This window comes from Henckelia pumila, chromosome 2 (genome assembly GCF_033568475.1).
Source record: "Henckelia pumila isolate YLH828 chromosome 2, ASM3356847v2, whole genome shotgun sequence".
Classification (NCBI taxonomy): Eukaryota; Viridiplantae; Streptophyta; class Magnoliopsida; order Lamiales; family Gesneriaceae; genus Henckelia; species Henckelia pumila.
Window position 1 is genome coordinate 178,963,598 of NC_133121.1, and position 23,818 is coordinate 178,987,415.

The 23,818-nt window shown below is 36.8% G+C and overlaps 1 protein-coding gene and 1 pseudogene across 1 annotated transcript; one reads left to right on the forward strand and one right to left on the reverse strand.

Annotated features, from left to right (window-relative positions):
• Positions 1 to 838: 838 nt before the first annotated feature.
• LOC140879064 (uncharacterized) lies at positions 839 to 1,396 on the reverse strand. The gene has a single exon (XM_073282705.1). It carries the CDS (start codon positions 1,394 to 1,396, stop codon positions 839 to 841), a length of 558 nt encoding a protein of 185 aa, XP_073138806.1.
• Positions 1,397 to 9,523: 8,127 nt separating this feature from the next.
• On the forward strand, positions 9,524 to 11,961 carry LOC140883370 (protein trichome birefringence-like 3; annotated as a pseudogene).
• The last annotated feature ends 11,857 nt before the right edge of the window (positions 11,962 to 23,818 follow it).

A 23,818-nucleotide genomic window follows, 5' to 3' on the forward strand; every position in this document is an offset into this window, starting at 1 on the left:
GTATGATTTCCAGTCTTGACACATCAGCCTTTAGATCAGAATTTTCCTTTGAAAGGATAGTATTCACTTTGTTCCTTTCAATCCAATCAGTATGTAATTCTTCAAACATCATCCGAGCTTTTTCTATAGACATTGTCTCTTCACCTGTATCATTATCACACATATTATCAGTAATGGAGGAATTCAAACAGACTGACCTTTGGGAGGTGTTACGGCCAGGTGTGGCAACACCTGCGGCAACACCTAAAGGATTGACTTGAAAATTCTTCTTGCTTTCCAGTAAGGCAGATAGGGCAGTATGACTCTCTTCATCTTCATGTTCTTCTTCTTCAGACTCTTCATCACTCAAAGACGTGTTCATCCCTTTCCTAAGTATGTTGGCACACTCATTTGCATAGTGTCCAAAACCTTGATAAGCATGACATTGAACCTTGTCCAGCTTCTTTGAGACAAACTTCTTCTTTTCATCAACCATCATCCGAGGCTTAGAAATATCAGTAGGTTTCTTTGGTGATTGTTCTGGTCCAGTGATCCTCAAAGGCTTGTTGGAGAACATTGGAGTCTTGAATTTTTGATCCGTCTTTCTTGACTCTTTCATCCTCTTCAGATAATCATTGAACTTCTTAGTCATGAGAGAGATCGAATCTTCTCCCAAATCAGATTGATGAACCTCTTGATGAAGTTGAACATATTCCTCATATGAAGGCTTTGAAGCTTGAAAAACTATTGATTTTCCTTTATCCTTCTCTTGGTCTGAATTATTCATCTCAAAGACTTGAAGAATGCTAATCAATTCAGTCATCGTCATCTTTGAAGTGTCCTTTACTTCTTCAAGTGCTCATATCTTCCCATTGAATCTTTTAGGCAAGGATCGAAGAACCTTGTTCACCATATCTTTACTCGCAATAGGTCCTCCGAGAGCGTGAGCCTCAGTAGCTATCTCCCTAAGTTTTTTATCATACTCAGCAATAGTCTCATTCTCATCCATCCTGATTCTCTCAAATTTAGTGTTTAACAATCTCAGTCTTGTTCTTCTTACACTATCAGTCCCTTCACAGTGTTCTTGAAGAGCATCCCATGCATCCTTAGCAATAGTGCAGTCAGATATGATTTCATACATCCTCATATCCACAGTTGCAAGGATTGCATTGAGTGCCTTAGCATTGTAGCTTGAGCTTAGTGTTTCCTCGGTAGTCCAATTTTCTTCTCTCTTGATGATATAGTCTCCGTCGTCATCTTGCGTTGTTGGAGGAGTCCAACCAGTCAGAATACTTTGCCAAGCACGAACATCCATAGCTTTAATAGTATATCTCATTCTATGCTTCCAAAGTGCGTAATTAGCTCCATCAAGAATTGGAGGTTTGAGAAACGAATTCGAAACAGATGATGAGTCCATCTTATTTTCCCTGTAATAAAATAAGCAACCAAGATCAGTTATTAGTGTATCAAGAAGATGGCTCTGATGCCACTTGTAAGGAAATAATAGTTGCACATAAACAGTTTAAGGTGTTGTCACAAGATGTTGACAACACCTACTATAACACCTTGAGTAATTTGCAGCGGAATATAAGTTAAGCGTGTATAAAATAAATAAAAAATCAAATAAATAGACTCAATTGAATTAAGCAAGAGTATAAATACTCTTGCAGTGCCTCAGGGCAAAACTTCACTAAAAAACTAATTAAAGAGTGTTACAAACCCTAATACTAGTGACTATTGTAAAAATCAATTTCTCAAGACAAGTGAGAAAACAAATAATAAAGTTTCTCCTAAAAAGCATTCTATATGAAATAAAAAAAAACAAAATAAGGAGAAAAACTCTTGAAGCCAAAACACGTGAGTAGCACACTTCTTCGATCAACAATCTCCGAATTGTTCTTCACGGCTTCAAGACTATGTTCAACCGTCAAGCTTCAGCAGTTCTATGAAGTATTCTATTTACTTGTTAAAACTCTCAGTATCTCAAAAATGATCGATGCCTTCCTTGTAGGCGTAGTCATCAATAAATAGGGCAAGAGTCCTTCTTTAGAATGTTTCCTTGTAGGCGCAGGACTCTAGATCTTGATCAAGACAAATCTACACAATAAAGAATTAAATCAATAGATATTAGATAACATAATATTCTGATAACTTTAATTAAATCAAGTTATTCAAGGAATTAAATAACTTCATGTCCAAGAAAGGCAAAAGATAATTAATAAATTTTTTTTCAAAATAGGATGATTTTAAGGAATCAAATATTCCTTTCAATTTCAATCAAGAAAGAACCAACAAACGTTCTTGTGGAAGAATAAGAAATCAGTAGCAGGGGACGCTCGAGCGGCAGCGGAGGGCGCGGCGGCCGATCATGCTGATCAAGGAACGTTGAATCCTCCGCTGCTGCCTGAGACGCATCTACTGCCTGTTTTCATGGATGGAGTGGTCTCGGATCAATCGACGAATCAAAGATAGGGTATTGTAGATGATGATATACACGTTATTATTTGGTTTTTTGGATGTAAAGTATTCACTGTGGTGGTTGTTCTTTATCCATAATTTTCGTTCTTTAACTTGCATGTTTCTCATATTCAGGGAAGATGCTATATCTATGAGTCTTTTGTCGTACACAAATCGAAGTTGATTTCTGTGTTATTTCTATGATTCTTGTTATGTTTTGAATATATCCATCGATCACGCATCTTGATTCAATATCGTTCGCATGTTAATTTTTTCTGTCTTGTTTGATTGATCAGAACGTGTGTTGGTTTAAATTCTAGCTTGAATTTCTTTTGTTTTTTTTATGAATAAAAGCTTCCGAAAAGCGTTTCTTGTAGTTTGTAAATTCTTGAATTTAATTTGTTTGAAATCCTGGGTTTCGAATTAAATCTTTCTATTTAAGAGTGAAATAAGGCAAAATTTTAAGAAAAACACATTTAGAAGATTTTTCATAGAATAATAGAGGAAAGTCGTTCAAAACTCAAAAGCATCAGTACTTAGAATACAGAGGGAAGTCATTCTAAAGAATCCAGAAAAGCGACACTGGAGCACCCTCAAGGGGAGGCTTGAGGTCCGAACTGGGCTACTGCGCTTTCAAAACCATGGCGGAAACAGGCCGACGCCATCTCTGAAACTATCTTTGCAAAAGTTTCGGATTGTAGGAAAGTGTCCTTCCTCTGTGACCAGATGTCCTCGCACAGGTTCTAAACACTTGGTGTCTCCCGTTGTATGAACTTGGCATGCTTTTCCCTCTCATCTGCCAGCTCCTTTTTGGTGGCCTATAACAGAGACTGGAGGGTTGCCGCCTCATTGTTAGCCCGGTTGACAGCTTCAACAAAGCTATCGATGGTCGACTCCACTCTCTCTTGGAGGAGCCTCACCTCCTCTGCATCTTTGGCCACTGTTGACCCCTAAGAAAGCATTAAAAGCACTTTGATGGAGATAAAATTCTGAGAGTTTATAAAGCAGCCCAACATTACCAAACAAGACAATCCAGCTGATGGTAAGGCCTAGCCTCTTGCATTTTCCATCCTCTTGTAGGAAAATCTCTTAACAAACTAAGACAAATGGTTCTATTGAATTGTGCAATTATGGTTTATAGATGAGAGAGATGTGGAAGTCGGATGAATTGAATTATGCAGGAGCTAGTGATCGTTTAGAGTTTGATCCTGAGGAGTGCAGTGTCTTACATGAAAAACAGGTGTTCAATGGTCGACCAAGCCGTTGTATTTTGAAAACTCATGTCCTTATCTTAGGCAGGCTACTTGTCTCATGAATGGAAGGCCGGCTGGATTCTGAATACAGGCACTGGCAATGGTAGCCTGAAGACTGCAATTTGCGATGGTTTTTTGATTCATTAATCTATATAATTGGCCAGTTATACATTAAACAAACAGGAAATGCATTTTTTATATTGACGATCAGATTTCTTGGTTTCTGTTATGTTTTTTTTCCAGGTTCGATCCTAAAATAGCACTACAAAAACTTCAAGGTAAGAGGCTAATGTTTGTGGGAGATTCTCTACAAAGAGAGCAAGTGTCAATCTTTTCTTTTCCTCATTCAACAAGGCCGTTTGCATACAATATTCAAAGCCTAGATGAGGATATATTTTAATCCTTCTTGTGTAATAAACTGATTTATTTATAGGCAGCCTTAAACTTACGTGTTGAGCCGATTTTCTAAGAAATCTGATGTAATGATCGAGTCCAACACCGATTATCCTATACCGACAGACCCAAAGAAGAGAATTGTGTGAGTTGAACTCGTAGCCAAACATGCCTAACATTGGATAGGAGTCGATATCCTCGTGTTTAGTACCTATTTTTGGTGGCTGGGTGGACTGAGGATCAAATCGTCGTAAGTTCTCTACCAGTATATATACTTTACTATTTAGTAATAAGATAAAGCACTTAACATGGACTGTAAGTGTATAATGAAGCACGATGGTGTTCCTTTCCAAACGACTCAAAAGAAGGATATGAGGAATTGGATGCGCTTGTTTCATACAGAATGGGGCTCAAAACATGGACAGATCGGGTGGATTCTGATTTCACTCCTAACAAAACAAGTCAATTCAACTGATGGTATGGCCTTCTTGCATTTCATTATCCTGTAGGAAAATATCACAAACTAAGGCAAAAGGTCCCACCCGAAAAGTGAACCAAAGAATGAAAAATAGAAAGAATCAGCCAAAAGCCTCACTGAATTCTAAGTTTTACATATCACGTAATACAAGACCTACCTATTACAAAGTTGAGCTAAGGGCTAGTTGATCCAATTAAAGCATGACAACGACAACAATGAAACTATCATTGGTTGTCCAAGTTGCATAAAATAGTGGAATTTACTTGAAACTAAGGTCAGATGGAAAAATAAAATAGGGCAAAAACAAATAAACAATATGATGTGACATGTAATACGCCATATTATCACTAATATGAGTGAATATTTTATGTGACGCTGATACTCCAACAAAATTCCTGAATGAATGACGACAAAATCCTAATCCTGATTCTAGAAATATACCAGTATTATAACGGGAAAGAGCCTGTTCAGTCTCAAATATTTCTATGTCCCGGTTTACAAATAAAAGTTTACGAATTTTGATAGTCTTTGGTCCTTCTGTCAATTTAATGGTTTGAACTAACCGTAGACATGATAATCTAAGCAGAAATTTAGTCCAAAACTAGCAATGAATATCACCTCTTCTAATCCATAAATCACATAAAACCAATTTACTCGTCAATAAGCACTCGAAAATCAGTATGTCCCCATTGAAATGAACAAACATAAACCGTAAAATTAAGTGCGAAACTCGATACAGTTTATGGTTCATTGTTTGAAATGTTCATTACAGCTACACCAACAGCAAATTTGACTTAGCCAAAAATCACACCAACTAATCAGCAGCTTAATTTCCCAATTGAAAGAAGTCATATACCACAGTTTCAAACAATGAAGCATCTTTGATAGTAAATAAATTTAGGGAGTATAAAATAAAATCCAAGACAAAGAGTGTAAAATACCAAAATAAATAATTTTCTAAAAAAAAAAATCGAACCTTCTGAAGCTTTCTACGCTCGAACTCCCTTTCGTGACTCGTCAATCGAGATCCCAGCGTTGCGCCACCGTCGAGCAATATAACGATCGGAGATGAAACCATTGTTCTCATCCTCGCAATTGAATCTCTCAGTTCCTTATCGGGCATCTGCCTCAGTTCAACGTCACTATCTGAATTCTCCTCCTCCTCGTACATCGCCGAGGACCGCGGCTTCGGTGTCTCCGCCGCGGGGATCACCTTCAGTGACGGAGGCTCGATCGTCATTGTCACCAGGAGGTATCAGCTTGTCCCAATCGAGCACTAGTGGAGCTTTCCTCTTCCTCTTTCTCTTCCTCTTCCTCCCTCCGCCCACTTCCGCCATGCTTGCGGTGGCGCCGGAGAAAAGGTAGTCCATTTTGGGTCGTCAGAAATTTGCAATGCTTTTGTGCTGATCAAGCGCCGGAGAAAAGGTAGTCACCCGCCTCTAAGAAATTTGAATTTGCAATGCTTTTGTGCTGATTTTGGGTAATGATGAATGTACACAAAGTATTACACTTTGAGTTACATAATAATGCACTTGAAATTACATGATTATCCTTGCAGTTTATTTGAAAAAAATCTTTCAAAAATGCATTGAGGATAATCATGTAACTTCAAGTGCATTGTGTAACCCAACGTCTAACCTTCTTGAGTAACACTGCTCGGATATGGAAAGACGGGTCAACCCTACTCATATTTATAATAATAATTAATATTTTTGACCTAAATTTTAATATTTTTTTTAATGAATAATCCATATAAAAAAATCCGTCTCATAAAACTTATCCTTGAAACCGTCACATATCTATTTCTTTATATTGTCTTTTCAAAACCAACATTTGATCCCCACATTTTAGGGGTTTTGTTTTATTTATTTTTTCAAAATGTAATTAAATATAGAAATTATATTATATTAAATGGCCTTTTAAAATGTATGTCTAATTTACGGTATTTGATTTTAGAGTAACATTCATGTGAAATGGTATCATCCATGAGATGGGTCAACCATATCCATATTTATAATAATAAGTAATATTTTTGGCATAAAATATAAGACAAAAACTCATATGAGACGGTCTCAAAGGTCATTTTCTTAGTACGGGTCTCTTATATTTTATGTCAAAAGTATTACTTATTATTATAAATATGGATAGGATTGACCCGTCTCATTTGTGAGACCGCCTCACAAGAGTGTTATAAAAATAATAATACTTTTTAATGAATAACCCATATAAAAGATCCGTCTAAAAAAATGACCCTTGAGACCGTCTCATAAGAGTTTTTGCCTTGATTTTATTTTGCCTTAATCATTTTGCCAAAAACTCCTATGAGACGGTCTCAATGGTCATTTTTTTGAGACGAGTCTCTTATATTGGTTATCCATTTAAAAATATTATATTTTATGTCAAAAGTGTTACTTATTATTATAAATATGGGTAGAGTTTACCGTCTCATTTTTATGCGCATTCTTCATACAACCTCATTAATCATTTTCATCATACCAAAAAGTTTCACTACATACAAAACAAAAGTTCAAAAATATTATTTTAAAAAGCATACCTTCAAAGGTTACTACGACTTTTGAAGTGGATATGTGGGTTTCCTATATCGTGTGTGTTGTTTATAAAAAAAAATATTACCGATTATTAATTTTTTTTAAAAAAATAATAAAAACACGCATCAATAATATCTCTCTTTAACTTTATCTAATTTAAACATTATGTAATCACAAAATAAAAATCATATTTAACCGTAGTAATAATAATAAAATAAATAAATAAATGAATAATATATATAAATAAACAGATTTTTTAGCCTAAAACAATAATTTTCCGCCAAAACTAACATAATATAAAAGTTAATAATTTCATAATTAATATATTTAACTACTAACATAGTATAAAAGGAAATAATTTCGTAATTAATATACTTACCCCTAGATTAAAAACTACTTTCAAAATTTTCAAATTCGGATTAAAATTCAAATAAAATTTGAGGCCATTGAAATATTCAATACATTTAAATTTTTGTATCGATCATGACATTCTACTGAATTTTTACTTTGGTTTTCACATTTATAATGACCACTATTAAATCATTTATGCTATGAAAGATTTTATATCATGAACAAATTTGACTAATTTTTGAAGAAAAAAATTAGCAAATAATGTAAAAAAGAACACTACAATCAGAAATAAGAATAATATTGGTCTTCCATAGTGAAATACTTTTTATTCTTTTTTTTTTCTAGGATTAATGAATAATACTATTGTATAAAACTGTTTTTCGAAAAGATGTTGGCCCACAACTCGTCAAATCTATTATTAGACGGAGCGGATCGGTCCATTTCAAACGAATTGAAAAATACCAATTCAATACACCTATTTTAATCGATGAAACGAAGGCTAATTGCATTAATATCCCCTGTGAAAAATTTAAAAGCCATAAAACCCCCTAAAAATATTAATTGGCTAATTCATCCATCAGTTTTCTAAAATATAGCGCATTTCACCCCTATGTTATACAAACTCGAACACATTTATACCCTTTCATAGAGGTTTTTATGCTAATTTTTTAAAAAATAGGATCTAACATACTATTAATTTTACACATGATATTTTTTGCCTTTTAAATTTTTCATAAAGGGTGTTGATGCAATTAGCCCATAAAACGAACCAACCCAACTTGTTTTATTGCAATGGGGCGTCCCAACAATTGGTGGGTTCGAAAATTGCAAATTCAACTCATCTTTATTTATATGGCTGTGGGGTTCTATATATATTCACACATGCCATAAGAAAAATCCATTATGTGGTGTTTTGAATCAAGAAACAACCAACCAACGTTCTTGTGGAAGAATAAAGAAATCAGTAGTGGGGGAAGCTCGAGCGGCAGCGGTGGGCGCGGCGGCCGGTCATGCTGATCAAGGAACGTTGAATCCACCGCTGCTGCCTGAGCCGCCTCTACTGCCTGTTTTCTTTGATCATTGAGTGGTCTCAGATTTGTTTTTTGGATGGAAAGTTTTCACGATTGTTGGTAAGAAAATCCACGTTAATTTCTGTGTTTCTTTTTTTTTTTTTAATTTCTTGACAGCAATTTATGTGAAATCTTTGTTATGATTTGAATATATCTATCGATCCACGCCTCTTGATTAATCGGTATTGAATTTGCGTGTCAATTTTTGTCTTTTGATTGATATGATGATAATTTTCATTGTTTATTCGTTTTAGTAAAAAGAAAGTTTAATCACGTTACTATTTGTTTGTAAATTCTCGAATTTCCTGAATTCTTGGGTTTCGAATTTAAGTTTGATTGGTCATAAGATGATTTGCGCTGTTTATTTGTTCTACTAAACAGAAGTTTAAATTCTTGAATTTGGTTCTTTTTTTTATGAATACAAGCTTCCGAAAAGCATTTCTTATACATTAAGATCGTTTTGTAAATTCTTGAATTTTAAATTTGTTTGAAATCCTGGGTTTCGAATTAAATCTTTCTATTTAATATTGAATGAAATAAGGCAGAAAATTTAATAAAGGAGCTTTTCATTCATAATCAGAAGATTTTCCATGGAATAATACAGAGGAAAGTCATTCAAAAGTACTCATAAGCATACAGAGGAAAGTCCTCCAAGGAACCAGAAAAGTGATACCGGATCCCTCTCAAGGTAAGGCTTGAGGTCTGAACAGGGCTATACCGCGCTTTCAAAACCATGGCGGAAACAGGCCGACACCATCAGATTGTAGGAAAGTGTCCTTCCTTTCCTCGCACAGGTTCTGAACCCTTGGTGTCTCTAGCTGTAAGAACTTGGCATGCTTCTCCCGCTCCTCTGCCAGCTCCTTTTTGGTGGCCTTTAATAGAGACAGGAGGGTTGCCACCTCATTGTTGGCCTGGTCGACATCTTCAACATAGCTATTGATGACGGACTACACTCTCTCTTGGAGGCGCCTCCTCTACATCTTTGGACAAGGTTGACCCCTAAGAAAGTATTAAAAGCACTTTCATAGAGATACAAATCTAAGAGTTTATAAAGCAGCCCAACATTGCCAAACAAGAAAATCCAGCTGATGGCAAGGCCTAGCCTCTTCACTTTTCATCCTCATCACAAACTAGGACAAATGGTTCTAATGAATTGTGCGATGATGGTTTTATAGATGGGAGAGATGTGGAAGCCGGAAGCATTGAATTATGCAGGAGCTAGTGATCGTTTAGAGTTTGATGCTGAGGAGTGCAGTGTCGTACATGGAAAACAGGTGTTCCATCGGTCGACCAAGCAGTTGTATTTCGAAAACTCATGTCCTTATCTTCTGCAGGTTACTTGTCTCATGAATGGAAGGCCGGCCGGATTCTGAATACAGACACCGGCAATGGTAGACTTTGCAGGGGTTTTTTGATTTATTAATCTTTATAATTGTACAGTTATACATTGAATAAACAGGCAATGAACTTTTTTTATTTAGATGCATCCGATTTCTTGGTTTCTGTTATGTTCTTTTTCCAGGTTCGATCCTAAAATAGCACTTCAAAAACTTTAAGGTAAGAGGCTATTGTTTGTGTGAGATTCTCTACAAAGAGAGCAGCGGTAATCTTTTCTTTGCCTCATTAAGTCGGTCATGCTAGAGGGACAGAAATACACGACACGAGGCCGTCTGCATACAATCTTCAAACCAAAGGTACTTTAAACTTTGCCAGAACAAGTATCCTAGAAGAGTTGAGATATTTATATCCTTGTGTAATAAACTGATTAATCTATAGGCCTTAAACTTGTGTGTTGAACCGGTTTTCTAAGAAATTTGATGCAACAATTGCGTAATATTGTCCTCCAAATCTGGTTGAGTCCAACACTGATTATCCTATTCCGACATACCCAAAGAAGAGAATTGTGAGAGTTGACTCAGTACCCCAACACACAAACATTGGATAGGAGTCGATATCCTGGTGTTTATGTTTCGTACCTATGTTTGGTGGCTAGGCGGCCTGAAGATCAAATCGTCGTAAATTGTCTACCAGTATATATACTTTACAATTTAGTACAAGCAAAGATAAGGCATTTAACATGGACTGTAAATACCTAAGGAAGCACGATGGGGTTCGCTTTCAAACGATTCAAAAGAAGGATACGAGTATTTGGATGTGCTTGTTTCATACAGAATGGGGCACAAAACATGGGCAGATCGGGTGGATTCGGATGTCAATCCTAACAAAACAAGTCAATTCAACTGATGGTATGGCTTTCTTGCATTTCATTATCCTGTAGGAAAGTATCACAAACTAAGACAAAAGGTCCCATCCGAAAAGTGAACCAATGATAGAAAAATAGAAGAATCAGCAGCTTTTAATTGTAATGTTCTTTACAGCCACACAAACAAATTTGACTTGGCCAAAAATCACATCAACTTAATTGCTCAAATGAAAGAAGTCATATACCACAATTTCAAACAATGAGGCATCCATAAACATTAGGATAATAAATCTTGGATTGCAATACCATGAAGCCAATTCGATAGACAACTTTCTACCCAATCAAATCTAGAAGAATTAGATAATACTTTATGAGCTAAAAGATGAGCGACTTTGTTAGCCGAGAGTCGCATGTGCTCTATAGAATTAAAATTAGCCACCACTCCTTCCGAACTCCTAGCTTCTTCTGGGATTTTGATTGATCGTATTGCTTCCGAAGAATCCGAAAAAATACCGACTTTCTCCAGTCCCAATCTCAAGCACAAGTCCATGCCAAACCTGATTGCTACTAGCTCTGCCCCTTTGATTGATCCTGGATTCCTTATGCACTTAGCAGCCGCCCCTTTAACCACTCCAAACTCATTTCTCACGACAGCTCCCACACTGAACCCATTCTTTCTAACATCACACCCCGCATCTACATTCAATCTTAAGTTGTTTGCATTCGGTGGCTTCCAACATTCATTCATTGAAATCCCATCCATCTCAACCGAAACAGCAGATTGAATATTACATATCCGATAATTTTCCATAAAAATATAAACCCAATTCATATCAAATTCAAAAACCTTAACCGTACCATCATGGATAACCTTTTGCATATTTGAAACCAAATAGCCCAAGAAACCATAACAAAGACTTCAAAGTCTCCTTGCTTCACAAGTTTTGACAAGTAATAGGAACACTAAAAAAAAGGCTTCACATCGTTTTCAAATAAGACCAGAATGTTGTATTTTTTCACACCCTTTTGATACAAGAACAAAACAATAGGCAATGATTCATCGAAGCATAATTGAATTTGCATAAATTACACATACCATCAGTTGGGACATGGTGCTTCATAAGATTTCCAGCAGTAGGTTTTAGATTTTTAGATGCTCGCCACAGGAAAATTCGAACTTTTGGAGGTATATGAAGCTACCAAATTCTACATTCCACCAAGAGAAATTGGGCAGTCGTGATTGAAAAGGTGGTGGAGTCAAACTTTTTGTTTCCCATAGGTAACCACTTTTAACAGTGTATTTCCCATATTTTGTACCCATCCAAACTCGAATATCTTCACTTTCCATTTTTTGTACCCATCCAAAAATACTTATCACTATTAATTTATTCAATATTTCCATGATTCCATCTACCAAATTAAGTATTTGAAAACAAATAGCAATAAATACATAATTAAATATGAAGTATTTTCCATTTCATTTATAAAATTAAATTTTAAATATGCGTTCCTTGAAAATATAAATTACATATATGTATGTGCATTGATCATGTCATTTAATTCATTTATAATTAAGTTTAGATTTTTCTATTTTTTTTATTAGTAACAGTTTAATTTGTTGGGTAGTGTGTGTATAGAGGCAGGGATGATTACACACTCGTAAAAAATTTATTTAAAATACGTGAGCGGTCGAGTATGTGCCAACCAACTAGACCAAAGTCCCAACTTTTGAAGTCACTTGAACAACTTTAAAATGCAAAAATAGTCTAAGAGCATTCAATGAAGTTTTTTATACTCAAATTACAAGTATATCAACAAGATAAATAATAGTGAGTGAGAGAAAGGAACACAAGATATATGGAAGTTCAAATGTTGAAGAATACTTTGGTTATTACAACGTCTTGTAATGCACTCATTCTAATATTAGGACTTATCCAATGCCTACTTGGAACTCCTAGTATACCACAAAATAAGAATATAGTTTTTATCAAACTTTCACAAAACACAGCTTTGTTTGAACTGTCAAACTCTTATTCTCGAGCTTTCAGTCTGAAATGGTCTAGGAGCTTGAAAACCCTTGGATGATCCTTGAAGATATGATAATATTTATTGATAAGTGATGATTGATATGATCAAAGTAGATAAGATGTTTGTAAGTGCTCAAGTAAAATTTCTAGCAAAGTGTTGCGTGTTTTTCGCTCGCAAGCGCACGATGTCAAGTTATAATATAGAAATTAAGACCAAGTCGATCCCACGGAGAATGAATAAATGATATTATATCAAATATTTGCAACTAATAAAATCCTAATCCTATGTAGAGCTACGAAAATGGTTTGATTTTTATAAAACTAAAATTTGCAAGAAACAAAACTAAATAATTACGAGTTCACGAGAGAAAAATTCAATAAGCGAAGAATGCTAGAGGTTCGACTTCACTTGACTGTTCACCACAATTTATTTCTAATGATTGTTCAATTATCAATTCTTCTAGTTTATTAGCCAAGAATCTCTATTATTTTCTACTACCTCTCTCGAGTGTCAAGCAGAAATTCGTATTCAATAACAACCTCAATATCTCTATCAAAGTTCAATTATTAAATCCGGTAAATAGCACAAGAATTCTTCTAATGACTTCTATGGAGTTATATGCCTCTCGAACAATATAAACACCAAAGATGTATTTTCCTATGTCGTATTCAAAATCTCCTCTCTCGAGTGATAGATTCTAAATAAAATATCATTCAATCTATGGCCAGTAAATTGAAAGCATTAAAATCAGGAAAACACAAATAAACTGTGCGAAGAATTCAAATATATAAATCAAAATATCTCAATAATGGTTTCGAGTCAAGATCCGTCTACCTCTAGACTAAGAAATTAGTTCATAACAAATTCAAAGATCAAACAAAACTTGTTCTTCAAATAATCCATCAAACTAGAAAAATAGAGTTTAAAGGAAAACTAGAACGAAGTAAAATTAAGCTTTTCCATCGCCGGATGCCGCCGTCTTCTGTCTTCGTATCAAATTCTCGAGCTCTTGTGCACTTCAAAACTCTCAATATCCGTCTCTATGCTCTGAAAACTCTCTAAACCCTCGTATCCTCCAGAATAAGTCATAAAATCCCTTTTAAAACTCGATTAAAGACTTTTCATATTTTTGGAGACTGCGCAGCGCTGGAGCGCTAATAATTCGGATCTGAGGCGATCAAGTTTTGTATTTTATTTTTCAATGATGGACGTCTAGCGCTGGAGCGCTCAAAAGACGGCGCTGGGGCGCTACTTGTTCTTCCATTTCACCATTTGCGCAGCATATTTGTAAAAATCATAACTTAAGTTCTAGCCGTCGGATCGAGCTAAAATTTTAACAAAAATTTTAAAACATCCTAAACTTCAATTTGAACGGTAAGATCTGATTTAGATGTCTTTAACATTCCCAATAATTTTTTGAAGTTTGCTGTCCCGTAATTCGGCTTTTCGCTTCTTCTTGCTACTTTTCTTCAAATCCTTGCAACTCACAAAAACAACAACAAATACGCATAATATTCACTCGATACATCACAAAATCCAAGTCAAATCATATATAAATTAAGTGCATAAAATGCACTTATCAAATCCCCTCAAACTTAGACTTTTGCTAGTCCCGAGCAAAACAGTAATGAGCAATATAATCGACCTCTGAATTTTTACATTTCAAGATTCAATACACATGCCCGCTAATTTTCTCAAGAGTTCTCGTGTGTGTGTGATTTGTCAATCTCATCTATCCACCTAACTTTCGGTAAAATCATGCAATCCGTAAGCTTCATAAAATCATTAACTCCGCCCTTAAGTTTCAAAATACTCTCAACCAAGTTCAACTTTTACTCACACAGATCAACAAGACTTTTTTGGTTAACATTAGGCTCAAGTATAATCACCAGGAGATAAGCATCCATATGTATATCAATGTAAACAAGGACTCATGATGCAAAGCAAAGGGAATTGAATATTTTCAATTTGTGCAGGATTATGAGTAGCTAAAATTTTTTTTATTTGCATTGCCAGACATTAGTCTTGGCTTTCTTCTACTCCATACATCTCCATCTTACTTGTATTTGGACTAGAATTTCAATCCATTTTTTCTTTTCTTTTCAAGGCCTCCCCTCACCTTACTTTCTCTATCATTACTTTTCTTTGAACTTTTTAGCTACTCAATTTGTTTTGGATTTTTCATGAATATAGAATGGCTAAAAAAAAACTCAATAGATTCGAAAAAAAACGCCTAAATCACTTCTGTGATCTTAAAAATCTACCTCAATTTCAAATAAAAATCACAAGAGTTAAGAATCAAATCCTCTAATCCACATCACAAATCCACATAATTTTTTTCTAATTGCTGGAGTATCGAAAATAATGACATTCATGCATAAATGTGAGAACTCAAGATTAAATATAGCTAACATAAACTGATACAAGAACAAAACAATAGGCAATGATTCATCGAAGCATAATTGAATTTGCATAAATTACACATACCATCAGTTGGGACATGGTGCTTCATAAGATTTCCAGCCGTAGGTTTTAGATTTTTAGATGCTCGCTATAGGAAAATTTGAACTTTTGGAGGTATATGAAGCTACCAAATTCTACATTCCACCAAGAGAAATTGGGCAGCCGTTATTGAAAAGGTGGTGGAGTCAAACTTTTTGTTTCCCATAGGTAACCACTTTTAACAGTGTATTTCCCATATTTTGTACCCATCCAAACTCGAATATCTTCACTTTCCATTTTTTGTACCCATCCAAAAATACTTATCACTATTAATTTATTCAATATTTCCATGATTCCATCTACCAAATTAAGTATTTGAAAACAAATAGCAATAAATACATAATTAAATATGAAGTATTTTCCATTTCATTTATAAAATTAAAATTTAAATATGTGTTCCTTGAAAATATAAATTACATATATGTATATGCATTGATCATGTCATTTAATTCATTTATAATTAAGTTTAGATTTTTCTATTTTTTTTATTAGTAACATTTTCATTTGTTGGATAATGTGTGCATAGAGGCAGGGGTGATTACACACTCGTAAAAAATTTATTTAAAATGCGTGAGCGATCGAGTATGTGCCAACCAACTAGACCAAAGTCCCAACTTTTGAAGTCACTTGAACAACTTTAAAATGCAAAAATAGTCTAAGAGCATTCAATGAAGTTTTTATACTCAAATTACAAGTATATCAACAAGATAAATAATAGTGAGTGAGAGAAAGGAACACAAGATATATGGAAGTTCAAATGTTGAAGAATACTTTAGTTATTACAACGTCTTGTAATGCACTCATTCTAATATTAGGACTTATCCAATGCCTACTTGGAACTCCTAGTATACCACAAAATAAGATTATAGTTTTTATCAAACTTTCACAAAACACAGCTTTGTTTGAACGGTCAAACTCTTATTCTCGAGCTTTCAGTTTGAAATGGTCTAGGAGCTTGAAAACCCTTGGATGATCCTTGAAGATATGATAATATTTATTGATAAGTGATGATTGATATGATCAAAGTAGATAAGATGTTTGTAAGTGCTCAAGTAAAATTTCTAGCAAAGAGAGATATTCAAGTTGCAAAGATAAAGTTTCGGTGATTCTTTTCTCTTCAAACAATCTCTATTTATAGTATTCTTTGCATGAAGAGACTCAAAGTTTATCTCAAGATCATTAATGCAAAGGTACCGTTGACGTTGTCATTTCTTGAAATGTAGTACACTTTAATAAATGCGAGGTTGACTCTTTCCAAATCAAGAAGGTAACGATCGTAGACAATCTCTGATCATAAGCTTATCAGAGAGCATTTCGTGAAAACATTCTTATTTTATTGATTTATTGTTGGTTGTGCATGTCTTGATAATATACTTATACTAAAAAGCAAAATGCAGCTCTGAACGATTGTAGCTTGAATCAGAAGACATTCCTTGAAGTCGTTGTAAAATATATACTTGAAAAGTGAACGGGAGAGGACTTTCTGGACCAGACGAGTAGATCTTGTTATGGTGGTCAGTCGAGTTGTTTACTTCTTAAGACCAGGCGAGTGCTGACTGTTGCATACAACCAGAAGAGTGACTCTTAACAACCAGGCAAGTGATCTTCAAAGTAAGCGGTCGATAACCTGTCTTACATAAAAAAAATGAAGCAAGATCTAAAACAATGATTTTTTGTTTGCTATCACCAAAACTTAGGGATTTAAAAGTTTTTTATTTTTGGGTGATGACAAAACCTATGCTCCAAGAGAATTAAATATGCAAGATAAAACACATGCAATGAATTCATTGAGAAAATAAATTTCATTAAAAATAGGTGTGGACAAATAACAACCTATTACACCTACTTGGACAAAGAAAGACCTAAGTACACCTACCTCCTAAACCAACTACTGTCTCTGGAGCCTCCTCTTCGTCTTTTTTTCTCTTTTTTTTTCTTCCTCGCCTCCTCCATTCTCTTTTCATGAGCCCGCTTAGGCTCCTCTGCTCGACGACACTCTTCTACCCCTTTTTTGGCATCACCCTTGGATTGGACAAATGATCAAGTAGTTCACTGAGTTGTGTCTCTAGGGAAGAACTATTCTGTATTTCTATTGGACATGGAGAGGGGATTGATACAATCGTGTGGCATTACAATCCAAAAAGGAAATACACCATTAAATCCAGGTATTTGTTGGCTATTGAAAATGACGAATTTGCTAGTAATGGATTTTCATGTTGGTTTAGTCCGGGGCTTAGAAAATTGTGGAATCTTAATCTACCCAGCAAGATTAAGATCATCCTGGAGAGTCTTATTCAATGCACTATACGAGCAATAATCTTGAGATGCAAGGATTGGACGTCCATCAGCTATGCTCGAGGTGTAATGCGTACCATGAAGATATCACACACTGTTTGGTACTGTAATTACGTCCAAAAATATAGAAGCAATCTGGTTTATGGGTTGTTATTCAGGGCTTCAATGGGGGTTCTTTTGTTGATTTATTCTGTTATATTGCTCAACATATCTTGTTTGCTGAAGGAAAATATTTTTCGGGAAGGTTCTCACCACATTTAGCAGAATTGATTGCAGTTAAAGAGGGAGTCTCGAGAGCATTACATTCGGGATTGAATAAATGGCTTGTAGAAATTCAACGGATGCGCTTACGGTTAGGGGTGGGCGTTGGGTTGGGTAGTGTCGGGTTCGGATAGTTCGGGTCGGGTACCCAATAAGTCGAGTAGTACATTTAACTACCCGAACCCGATCCAAAAATGTCGGGTACCCGTTATTTTCGTGTAGTTTCAGATACCCGCACGTCGGGTACCCGAAAGTGGACCTGTTTTTTTTTTTTTTACTTTTTTTGTGAAATTTTTTTGAAGCGTGAAATTCAATAATAAAACATGCACTTAATTCTTACGACACATTATTTACACAAATAAATTGAAAAAATATATGAAACGAAATAAACAAAAAAAGTACTACTCCAATTCCAAAGTCCAATCCATTGCTTACAAAAACACCTGTGAAACTTCGAAAAAAGATCAAATTGAAAATTAAAGCATGTATAATGTAGAATTTCAAAAAATTTGTAAGAAAACCGAATTTCTTAATGAAGGTTCTTCTTCGTGAAAGCCGAGAGGTTGAGTTCTCGAGAGTCAAGAATCGAGAGTGAAGAGTACTGGACCAATAAATTCAGTGCACTTGCGAGAGAAAGTAGCTAGTCCACCGTATTGGTCGAGCACTGTCCGACGCCGTCGAGCACTAGACCAGGTATATGAGTGAAGCTGTGAGTCTGTGACTCGTGGGGAAGAAAGGGGAAGCCCTAGCCTCTAATCAGGAATTTGGAAAGAAAAAGAATCAATAAATTGGATGGGTCGATGCTACCCTCAGGGTAGCACCCCAAGCTAATCTGGACGACCCAGATCAGCTCAACAGATCAAATCATTTGATCTGCAAACTGATCTGGTCCGTTCAGATCAGTTTTTGGGTACTACCCTGAGGGTAGCACGTACTAAACCCAATAAATGAGATGAGCTCTTGACTTGTCAGCTATAGTGTAACGCCCCGTTTTTATCTTAAATGAGTTTATTTGAGTTAATCAGATATTACAGAGTTCTCGAGCCGGTCTGATTTTGATCAGGGTCCTTTTTACAAATTTTGGAAATTTCAGGGACTAAAACGCAAATATTGATTTTTATATATTATCTGCACTTGTATTTGATTGGAGAAGCTTTCTTCTCCTTCCTCAAGCACGCCTCCTCCATTGTAGATGCCACTTTTGAGCTTTTGAGCTTTGTGATTTTATCCCGGGCTCGATCCGTCCGTTGGAAATTATTTCTGAAGGCAGATTATAAATCACTGCAGTGAGAGCTCCGTTATATCGTAAGTTATTCTTCGATCCGATACATTCTAGTTTTTGGATGTTGTTAGAATCATTCTAGATTCGAGTATGTTGTTCTTGACAGAGTTCTGATCGTTAATTATCTGTCGTTTTTGAAATAGAGCGACGTTCGGAATTGTTATGATTTTTGGAAGCTATTTTCGAAAATGTGAGTTTTGAGATTTGTTGGGTTTGTCTTCTTGTTGTTGTATTAGCATTGAATTGAGTTGTTATCGGTATTTAACTGCCGTCTGCGTTGCCGGTTTGTTCAGTTATAGCCGTTATGCCGTCGATTTGAGTTTTGGGGATTTTGAACCGTTTTTGAGTTGTTGGAACTTGGCTTATAAGTTGATCTTGGTTATTGATCATTCATTTGTCTCCGTACAGATCCGTTTGGAGGTATCAAGCCCAGTGTTAGCAGCTGTTTGATCGTTTCCGAGATTTGAACAAAGAACGGTATAGAGCATTTCCTTGAACCGTTGCCCTGTTATTGTTAGATTGTATAGTTGTTGATACAGTCTCTTTTGTAGCGTATCCGGAGTTGGAAGCTACTGCATTGAAAGGTAAAAGCAGTCATCGTAGCGGGATAGCATACTCGGGACTGTGGTTCTCGAGTTTTCCATTTTGAAATCACGTACTTGCATCTACACTTGTTCTAGCATGAGGAACTTGTGTTTGGTTTGATTGTTTTGGCTTTTGTTAAATGGCTTATGTGTTATGTTTATGTTATGCATTCATCTTGAGCCAATCTTGTTTTCAGCGGGCAGAACCGCCCTTTTTGTTTAGACGTTCGGGAACTATGATTGAGTGGCCTAGGTTGTAGTATTTCGCCTAGTGCTAGCATACTCATTATGGTTGCTCAAAGTCTAGAGGAGTGGGATACGTGGCACCACCTCGATTGGGAGAGTCGGTGAGTTGTTACGTGATCTCATCCTCGGGATCCCAAAAGCAGAGCAGCACTCCCTTGTTTATCAGAATCGATATCCTGGTTTTAAAGACATGCATACATTTAGCTTCGAATTGAATATGTTGTTTGATAGCATGTTGTATATCCATTATTTGATATGTTGCTTTTACTGGGATTATCATTCTCACCGGTTATCCGGCTGTTGCTTTGTTTTGTATGTGTACTTGGCGACAGGTGGGGCAGGATCAAGTCAGAAGAGGCATGGTTAGCTCCGAGGGAAAGTTGTAGCAGTGAGACTCGGTTTAGAAGTCGTGTCAGCATGTCTACCTAGAGTTGTTAGAACATGTTTAGATATCGAACTTCGTTATTATGTTGTATTGACATGCAAGCTTTGCCGTATTGTTATCGTGGCATGTTCTATTTTGGAGTAGTTGTTAAACTCTAGAACTTCATGTATTAATCGGAGGAACTGCATTTATAATGTATGTGTTGATTTGGATTGCATTGGAATAGATTTAGATGGAGTTGCAAGCATGCTTTCTGCTGTTCTGTTTCTGCTGTAGGGGGCACCCGAGCTGCAATTTTTAGCAGCCCGAGCGCAACCCACCCCGAGACCAGTAGCACCTCTGTCCAGGGCGCGCTCGAGCGGCGGTTTTTGGCCGCCCGAGCGCGGCCCTCTTTTAAAAAAAAAAAAAAAATTCCTTTGCTTTGCTTTTAGTTCTTAGATCTTGGATGCTTAATTTTTTTTACTCCTTAATTAGATGTTTAGAACCGAGGTCTCACATTAAGTGGTATCAAAGCGTTAAGATTCTTGGTTGAACTAGAGTGAGAGGGTAGATTGAGTCTGCGTGTATTGGCTCCTCGCATGTGTTTGAATTATTTTAACTGTGTACTTAATTCCATGCGAGCATGCTTTATTATTGAGAGTTATTGAATTACATGGTTTTGTGATTTAATTTATAAAGCATGATCTACTTGAAATATAACTGTTTCTGTTATCGACTGGTATCCGGTATTCCAAGCGGTTGTAAGGGCACTGATTGTAGCGATTGAAATATCTCATGTCCTAACCTTTGATTATCAGATGGGTCCTCGTCGAGTAATAAACAGAAACACACCGCCAGTTATCCCTGCGATTGAGCAAGCTAGCACTGAAGTTGATCATTTGGAAGCTTCAGCGACTCCTATGGAAACCTTGCTGAAGAGGTTTCAGTCATTCAATCCGCCGTTGTTGATGGGTTCAGAAAATCCAGTTGACTGTGAAAGTTGGTTGGATGATATGGATCAGTTGTTTGATTCCATTGACTACACAGATGACCGCTGAATCAGGTTAGTAATTCATCAGCTGCGTGGTGGTGCTAAGAGCTGGTGGATCATGACAAAGAAAGCATTTGAGAGTAGATGTACAGAGGTTACTTGGACTCTTTTTAAATTTGAGTTTTATAAGCGGTTTTTTCCTATCTCGTATCGTAAGGATAAGGGAGCAGAGTTTGCAAATCTGAAGCAAGGGAATCTGAACATTGAAGAGTACGTGGCTAAGTTCGATAGTCTGTTGCGTTTTGCACCGCTAATTGCCGGAGATGAAGAAGCTAAGGCAGATCAGTTCATCAACGGGTTGAACCCCGATGTCTTCACGTTGGTTAACACCAACAGGCCTAGAAACTTTGCGGATGCCATGAATTACGCAAAGGGAGCAGAAGCAGGCTTGTGGAGGCAAAGAAGTAATCAGGGGGCACCTCAGCAGCAGAGGCAGTATCAGAACCAACCATCTCAGTACCAGAATCAGCCACCTCAACTTCAGAACCAGCAGCAGAGGTACGAAGGTGGTAGCAGTGGGGGAAACAGAAAGGATCAGTACAAAGCAAGAGGTAAACAGTTCAAGAGGCAAGGAAACAGTTCGTCCAATTCCAATGGTTCGAAGCAATTTGGTTCAGGACCGAGTTCTGGGTCCTCATCCTTGTACTGCAGCAAGTGTGGAGGAAGACACTCGCCGGATCAGTGTGTGGGAGTCTTCGGCAATTGTAACACATGTCAGCAACCGGGACACTTCTCTAAGGTGTGCCCTCAACGTAACAAAGATAGAGCTCAGAGTGGGAGTTCATCTAGACCTGCAGCTCAGCCTGAGAGGCAGTCTTCTGCAGTGCACTCTTTCCAGCCTCAGCAGCAGAACCGACAGGGAGGTAACTCTAGTTCAAATCAGCCTCAGAGACAGCAAGCACGAGTTTTTGCATTGACAGAGGATCAGGCTCAGGCAGCACCTGACGATGTCATAGCAGGTAACTGTTCGATTTTCGGTTATTCTGCTCATGTCTTGATAGATACGGGTGCTTCCCATTCTTTTATCTCTGAGAAATTCGTATTATTGCATGCTTTGCCAACTGAATTGTTGCCTACAGTAGTAGCTGTTACTTCACCTTTGGGTGGAGGAATTATTTCTGTCAGACTAGTCAGGAACTGTGAACTTTGTTTTGAGGGGAATTTGTTAGAATTCGACTGTATTGTGCTTGGGTTGTCAGATTTTGATTGTATTGTTGGTATAGATGCTTTGACCAAGTACAGGGCAACAGTCGATTGTTTTCTAAAGGTTGTCCGGTTCAGACCTGAAAGGGCAGACGAGTGGAAATTCTTTGGTAAGGGTTCTCGATCTAGAATTCCTTTGATTTCAGTGTTATCTATGACTCGTTTGCTACAGAAAGGTGCAGAAGGATTTTTGGTGTATGCAATTGATGTACTGAAATCTAACCCAGCTTTGGTCGATATACCAGTGGTTAGAGATTTTGCGGATGTGTTCCCGGAAGATGTTCCTGGTTTTCCACCTATTCGAGAAATCGAATTCAGCATTGACTTAGTGCCAGGTACTCAACCTATTTCAAAAGCTCCTTATCGTATGACACTTGTTGAATTGAGAGAGTTGAAGGAGCAACTTGAGGATTTGATTTCCAAGGGATACATCAGACCTAGTGTATTGCCTTGGGGTGCTCCGGTGCTTTTTGTTCGGAAGAAGGATGGTTCTATGCGGCTCTGTATTGATTACCGCCAATTGAATCAGGCTACAGTTAAGAACAGGTATCCTTTACCCAGAATAGATGACTTGTTTGATCAGCTGCAGGGTTCTTCTGTCTACTCTAAGATTGATCTGAGGTCAGGTTATCATCAGTTGAGAGTGCGAGAGGAAGACGTTCCTAAGACAACATTCAGGACGAGGTATGGTCACTTTGAGTTTATAGTCATGCCGTTCGGTTTGACTAATGCTCCAGCGGTTTTTATGGGTTTGATGAACCGTATCTTTCAGCGTTATTTAGATGAGTTCGTCATTATTTTCATCGATGATATTCTTATCTACTCGAAGAACCGTACTGACCATGCAGAGCACTTGAGGACCGTACTGCAGATTTTGCGAGTTGAGCAGTTGTTTGCCAAGCTGTCTAAGTGTGAATTCTGGTTAGATCGAGTTGTCTTTCTCGGTCATATTATTTCTGAAGATGGGATTTCTGTCGATCCCAGCAAGATTGAAGCGGTTATGAATTGGCCTAGACCTACTTCAGTGCCGGAGATCCGAAGCTTCATGGGTTTAGCTGGTTATTACCGTCGTTTCATCGAGGGTTTCTCGTCTATTGCCAAGCCAATTACCCAGCTGACTCAGAAGAATGCGCCTTTTGTTTGGACTCCAGATTGTGAGGCTAGCTTTGTTGATCTGAAGAGGAGACTGACCAGTGCTCCAATTCTTTCTATTCCGAAGGGTACTGGAGGTTTCACAGTATATTTTGATGCTTCTAACCGAGGCTTGGG

Coding starts and splice junctions, on each gene's coding strand:
- LOC140879064 (XM_073282705.1), bottom strand. CDS start 1,396: ATGGACTCATCATCTGTTTCGAATTCGTTTCTCAAACCTCCAATTCTT.